This window comes from Helianthus annuus, chromosome 9 (genome assembly GCF_002127325.2).
Source record: "Helianthus annuus cultivar XRQ/B chromosome 9, HanXRQr2.0-SUNRISE, whole genome shotgun sequence".
NCBI classification, from domain to species: Eukaryota; Viridiplantae; Streptophyta; class Magnoliopsida; order Asterales; family Asteraceae; genus Helianthus; species Helianthus annuus.
The window spans coordinates 51904657-51912178 of NC_035441.2; the positions used below are offsets into that span (position 1 = coordinate 51904657).

At 46.8% G+C, this 7522-nt stretch overlaps 1 protein-coding gene across 1 annotated transcript; it reads left to right on the forward strand.

Annotated features, from left to right (window-relative positions):
• The first annotated feature begins 653 nt into the window (after positions 1-653).
• LOC110875655 lies at positions 654-1319 on the forward strand. Its single transcript, XM_022123855.1, has one exon. It carries the CDS (start codon positions 654-656, stop codon positions 1317-1319), a length of 666 nt encoding a protein of 221 aa, XP_021979547.1.
• Positions 1320-7522: the final 6203 nt, after the last annotated feature.

Genomic DNA, 7522 nt, shown 5'->3' on the forward strand with positions numbered 1-7522 from the left:
AATCAGTAAGAATTGAGTAGAAAACAGAGAGTTCACTTTAAAACAGTCTTCTCATTCAAATATCAACGTGATTACACAGTGGAATTTTGGCAGCACTTCGTGACAAGGTTCCTAATTCTGTGCCAAATGAGAAGATCACATCACATATATATAGGCCCTTAATTCTGCACCAAACTATACTAGACATTACAAGCGGAATTACATATTGTAATTCCATGCGGAATTAGGTCATGACTACTTCATGAGAAATTACAATAATGCCCCTTAATTTTACAGATTTGACACTTTAGACCCTATACATTATGACCTAGACTTAAGACGTAGGCTTTAGACATCGTGCACCAACAAAAAGGTAGTGACATGGCCTATGCCATGAACTGGAAAGAATTGAAGGAACGGAATTGGCTCAGAAAATTACCTAGTAGTTTCTTTCGGGTAAAAATTGCAGAAGGAACGGAATTGGGCAATCTTCTGCGCCGCCTTTCTGTAGAATCTGCAAAAAGAAGCATTCTAGGAAATGTGCTTGGTATTGCAACTTTTGCAAAACACCTGGGCATAAAGAGGAACAATGTAGAAGGAAAACTAAGGCAAAAGCAACAGACGAAGCTAAGAAGAACGCACGAGCCTTCGTACTTACTGTACAGGAGGCAGCAATGATTCCCGACGTGATCGCCAGTACATTTCTTGTCCATGACGTATATGTTAAATTGTTATTTGACTCTGGTGCAAATCTAAGTTTTATAAATACGACATTCTGTCAAGCGCTTAATCAACCGTTAACTAAGCTTAGTCAAGCTTGTACGGTAGAAACGGCAGAAGGAAACTCCGCCAATATACGCGAAGTACTTCAAGGAGGAAAGATAGAATTATTAGGACATAAGTTCATGGCAAACCTACTACCAATGAATCTAGCTGGATTCGATGTAGTATTAGGAATGGATTGGTTAGTGGCTAATCATGCTCGAATCCTATGTGATCAAAATACTATTGAGATTCGTACGCCAACAGGAGAAATGATCATGATTCGAGGAGACAAGCCAACTAAGTCCACAAAATTCATCTCTGTGATGAAGGCTGCAAGTTACGCACGAAAGCAAGGCATAGTGTATATGATCTCTGTGATCGTTAACACAAAAGGCAAGGAACTGAAGGAAATTCTGGTAGTATCGGAATACCCCGACGTTTTCCCTGAAGATCTACCTAGACTGTCGCCTGATCGAGAAGTAGAATTTAGAATTCATCTGATACCTGGAATTGCACCAATTGCTAAAGCGCCTTATCGATTAGCACCAACGGAGACGCTAGAATTAAAGAAGTAATTAGATGAATTGCTAGAGAAAGGTTTGATACAACCAAGTTCATCCCCTTGGGGAGCACCTGTGTGGTTTGTCAAGAAGAAGGATGATTCAATGCGTATGTGTATCGATTATAGAGAACTGAATAAGGTCACAATCAAGAATTGGTACCCATTACCGAGGGTTGATGATATATTTGATCAACTCCAAGGAGCTCAATATTTTTACAAAATCGATCTACGCTCAAGATACCATCAACTGAAAGTACAGGAAGAGGACATTCCTAAAACTTCAGAACTAGGTATGGTCATTACGAGTTTACAGTCATGCCATTTGGCCTAACAAATGCTCCAGCAACATTTATGGACATGATGAATAGGATATGTAAACCATACCTGGATAAATTTGTAATTGTTTTCATAGACGATATACTTATTTATTCCAAGAGCGAAGGTGAACCTGCTAAGCACCTACACGCACTCTTAACACTACTGAGAAAAGAGAAGCTTTATGCTAAATTCTCTAAGTGTGAATTCTAGTTGCAAGAAGTGCAATTTTTAGGACATTTGATTGACCATGAAGGAATTCATGTGGATCCCACAAAGATCGAAGTGATTACTAAATGGAAGGTCCCTAAGTCACCTACAGAGGTCAGAAGTTTTCTAGGATTAGTAGGATACTATCGACGCTTTATCCAAAACTTTTCACGGATAGTCGTTCCGTTAACTAAGTTAACATGTAAATCGATTAAGTTTGAATGAGGACCCAAGCAGGAAGAAGCTTTTATAACCTTGAAGCAAAGGTTAATGAATGCACCGATACTTGCATTACTAGAAGGAACTGAAAATTTTGTAGTCTTTTGTGATGCTTCTAGATTAGGATTAGGATGTGTTTTGATGCAATGAGAGAAGGTGATTGCTTACGTGTCTAGGCAATTGAAGAAGCACGAAGAAAACCATACAACTCATGATTTAGAACTAGGAGCGGTAATTTTTGCCCTTAAAATTTTGAGACATTATTTGTATGGTAGTAAGTTTTCCATCTTTATAGATCATAAGAGCTTAAAGTATATTTTTGGGCAAAAAGATTTGAACATGAGGCAAAGATGATGGATGGAAATTTTAAGTGACTACGATTGTGATATCCAATATCACGAAGGTAAAACTAATGTAGTAGCTGATGCCTTAAGTCGTAAGTATCATGAGAAGCCAAAACGAGTACGTGCTCTCAGATTAAATCTCTAGATAGATTTAATGGAACAATTAAAGAGTACCCAGGAAGCAGCAATCAAGGATAATGCTGAAAGATTAAAAGTAATGATAAAGGAATTAGACCAAGGAACAGATGGAATTTGGAGATTCCATATGAAAAGAATTTGGGTACCTATTCAAGGGAACTTAAGACATAGGATTTTAGAAGAAGCTCCTAAGTCTAATGAAGGGGTATGGTCCGAAATCTCGCGCCAGCTAAACCGCGAGTAACCATTACCCTTATCAAATAACCCCCACCAGCAATAAACTGTGTCCACGCGGACGCATCCTTCGAATCTAATCAGTCTAAGGATGACAAGAAGCCTTACCTCGTATATGAAAGCAGACGTACATAGCGATGCGGCTGGCACCGCATAATATGGGCATTTTCGTCACGGCAAAGGATACAGGCAACAGCAACAGTCACCATAGACGGCGATGCGGCTTGGCACCGCATCTCGCGTATGTCTTGATCAAAGCATGAGACGCGGGAACATCAAAAGTTACCGCAGGCAGCGATGCGGCCCGCACCGCATCCTGTGCACCAGGCAAGTGGGACTGACACCACAGTGCAAGTAGCACCAATGACAGTTGCCTGTCAGGTCTACGTAAGCGACAGACTGGCGTGGCTTCACCTCCACAACCGACAAGCCTGACACACCTGCAAAGGTGCAGCATGTCGTCAGTCCGTCCGTCCACCTCCTCCTTCACTCCTCGGCTATAAATACTAACCCCAAACCAGGTTTGAGGTATCTCTTCACAACTCTCTCACTACTACTACTATCACACTTTGCTTCCCAAGCAAACTACTGATTCTCACGCCGGAGAGTGGTAACAAGGAGCACCCCCCACCCCATCCTCCTTGTTACGAGTCACGGCTTGTTTCCTTGTGCAGGAGATCAACCGGAGGACGATCCAGCCAACGATCCTCGAGAGGAAGGGATTAACCCTTCTTGACGAGATCAGTGAGTTAACCCTGCCCGGTTAACCATTGTTTCATCATTGGCGCCCACCGCTACTCTTAGCACTTTTTTAACCATCCCTCTCCCTCTCAAAAGATCATGTCTGATCGTCTAAACAACACTACTGGGGATAACCCAAACCCCGCATACCCAGGGCCTGTGGGGACCGCTCCCCCAGCCCTAAATCCTAGCCACATTGGCACATCAACGCAAGGAGGCCCATCCCTTACGTTTGGACACGCTCTTTCACAGTACGAATCTGTGATCCCTCCAGACATGAACCTTCATGCCTGGTATGACCAGCAGGCAGCCCTGCTGACCGCAACATACAACCAAGCTTGCGCAAAAGCGCAAGTACCAGCCGGGCCCACCCCGGCACCATATACACCTGCGGAACGTACTTCACAATACGACGGCAGGGCACCCTCATGTCCAGCCTCCCGAAGTAGGCGTGAAGACCGCGGATCCTCTTACTGTGACGTCTGCACAATCGATGAGGATGATTCCTCGTACGGGTCCCATAGTAGGGGCCCAGTACATAGCCGCCTAGGCCCTTACGACGAGGACAGGCGGTAATCCACAGCCCGGCATGGCTCCGGCATCCATAGCCGATTGGGACCGCAGTCCCATAATGAAGGATATGGTCATACCGATCCGGATGACCATACATACCGCGGGGAGTCCCACGCTACCAGCAGCAAACCGGGAAGACGCGATTATGTTCCTCCCACTCACCCCCGCAACACATACATCCGCGCTGCAAAGCGCCCCGAGATCCAACCCTACAGGCCAAAATCTGCGGCCGAAAACTCCAAGTTCATCCCAAGAATCGCCAACGCCGATGTCAGCACCACAAAATTCCGATTGAACATTGGGAAATACAATGGTTCGTCCGATCCGGACGACCACAGAAATATCTTCACCGGCGCGGGGTGCAACGGCAAGTGGGATGAACCCACCTGGTGTCAATTTTTCCCCCAGACCCTCACGGGTCTGGTGAGGGCTTGGTTCGATTCTTTGTCAGTAGGATCACTGGCCGTATTTGAGGACTTAGAAGCTAAGTTCCTCGCGCATTTTAGCCAGCAACGAGGCCATGAACGTGATTCCATGGACGTCATAAACATCTGGCGCAGGGATGACGAATCAATAGAAGCATTCGTCGTCCGATTCAACTAAGAATGCCTAGAGATAGGTGACGTTTGCGACCAAATGGCACGTAACCACTTCATCGTAGCAGTTAGGGACGATCAGATGGTTATGACTATCTCCAGCAAGGACAGCTTGCCAAAAAAATGGGAAGATGTCATGACTACGGTCAAGACATATGCCCAGACTCAGCGGTCCCTCAAACCGCATGTTGGCAAGGCACCACCCCGAGTGGAAGGCCAATCCTCCCACCAAGAGCCTAAGCGCAATAATAAGCGCAACCGGGACACTTAGAATCGCGGCAGCGATCCCAAACCATACGTCCCACGCAAGAGCCAGCCCGACGCAAAGGCAACCATCAACGCCCAGCGTGAGAACCGGGCGTCGAAAAAACAAACTCGGGACCGTAACTGGACCCAGATTACTCAGTCGCCAAACGACGTCCCGCTTACGGACGCGCATTTCCTACGACCGGCCCAGCCAATGAAGTCCAAGAAAAACCAGGACCTCACGCTATATTGTGACTATCACAAAGACTCGGGCCACGCAACAAATAACTGCATCAGTCTCCGGCTGGAGATTGAGCGAGCCCTAAAGGAGGGGAAGCTGCAACATCTGTTGCCAGGTGGGCAAAAACCCACCAAGCGCATCACCCCCCACGGTGAGGGCACCTCCTCAGGGAAGAGGACCATGTATGTGGCCTCAACCCATATGATCAACGGAGGCAAAGGAAGGTCGCGCAAGGCGGCGAGAAGACCGGACAATGACAAGAAAGACGAGCAAGTCGTCGTTATTATAGGCCACCTGGCTCATTACTGCACCGAGCGATATTCATTGACCCGGGCAGTACTTCTGATATCATCTACGAGCAGTGCTTCAACCAATTCAATCAGGAGGACAAAGATCGGTTGCAAGCGGTGGACTACCCGTTGGCCGGGTTCGCAGGGGAAACTGTCTTTCCCCTGGGACAAATTACTTTTCTTGTGCGCCTCACTAGCGGAAGGCACACACGAACAGAAGAGGTAAACTTCATGGTTTTACCTCGCACTTCCAAATATGACGTGCTCCTCGGGAGAGAATCCCAAGGTGATTTCAACATGATTACGTCAGTACCCCATTCTGCAGTTGGTTTCCCAACCGAATCAGGGGTCGCGATAATCTATGCACGCAAGGAAGTCATGGCGTCGGACGAGCTACGTCCGACCAAGGTAGCAAGGCCTACTCCCAACCACCAACTGAAAAAATGGGTTCTCAATGCGAGACACCCAGAGCAAACGGTTACGTTGGACCACGCCTTGTCCCCCAACATCAGAGCGCACCTAAAGCAGCTCATCTTTAGGAACCAGGATATATTTGCATGGACACCCGCAGACATGATGGGGGTCCCACGTGAAATTGCGAAACACTTCTTGAATACCTTGTCAGGTATCAAGCCAGTGATCCAAGGCCAATGCCACCTTGGATCTGCAAAAAACCAGGCGATGCATGAGCAGGTCAAAGAACTGCTCTCCGCAGGCATCCTGCGGGAAGTTAAATACCAGACTTGGTTGTCCAACCCAGTCATGGTAGAAAAACCATCTGGGGGCTGGCGCATGTGCGTCAATTATAAAGATCTTAACAAAGCCTACCCCAAAGATTGTTACGCACTTCCGGAGATAGATGAAAAAGTCGATAACCTCACACCATTCCGATGGAAGTGTTTCCTCGATTGCTACAAGGGCTACCACCCGGTACAAATGGCAATCGAGGACGAAGATAAAACGGCATTCCGTATGCCAACCGGAAACTTCTGTTACACAAAGATGTCGTTCGGGTTGCGCAATGCAGGCGCAACCTATCAAAAATTGATGAACGACACTTTTCGCGGCCAAATCAGCAAAAGTGTCGAAATCTATATGGACGAACTGCTCGTCATGAGCATGGAGGAAGATACCATGCTCACAGATATCGAAAGAACATTCCAAACTCTGCGAAGCGTCAATATGAAGCTCAATCCAGGGAAATGCTCGTTTGGAATGGAGGAAGGCAAGTTCCTTGGATTCATCGTAACAAAAGATGGATTCAAGGTAAACCCGGAGAAGGTTTCAGGCGATAGAGCGCATGCCATCGCCTTCCACGATGAAAGAAATGCAACGACTAGCCGGTAGGCTAGCCGCACTGAACAGATTCTTAGCCAATCATGCGGCTAAGTCATATCCTTTCATCAAAACCCTGCGGAACTGTTTAAAGAAGGAACAATTCATGTGGATCGCAAAGGCCGAAAACACCTTCCGGGAGATGAAAGAGTGTTTGATTCAACTCCCAACTCTGACGGCACCACGCAAAGATGAGCCACTTATCTTATACCTATCTGCCGCGGACAACGCGGTAGGTGCGGTACTCATAGTGAAGTGGGAGGGAGTTCAAACACCCATCTACTACATCAGCAAAATGCTCAATGACCCAGAGATGAGGTACTCCATCATGGAAAAATTGGTGTTGGTACTGGTGCATGCGTCACGGCGGTTGCGACGTTACTTTGCAAACCACGTCATCACAGTATTAACCAACTACAGGATCGGCCCGATCCTATCAAAACCTGACATCTCTAGGAGATTAGCAAAATGGGCAATCGAGCTGGGTGCACTCACGTTGAACTACAAGTCGCGCCCCGCAATTAAGGGCCAAGTCCTAGCTGATTTCGTTGCCGAGGTACCGGCAAATCGCATTCAGGAATGCGAACAAGAACAAAACCCTGCACCACCATCCTCTTCAGAAACCTGGGAACTATATACAGATGGTGCATCCAATGAGGATGGTGCAGGTGCAGGTCTGCGACTCGTCAGCCCAGACGGCCAAGAGCTTACCTATGCAATTCGCCTCGACTTCA

What these genes read in the sequence shown, in the direction of transcription:
- LOC110875655 (XM_022123855.1), top strand. Translation starts at nt 654, where the DNA reads ATGATTCCCGACGTGATCGCCAGTACATTTCTTGTCCATGACGTATAT.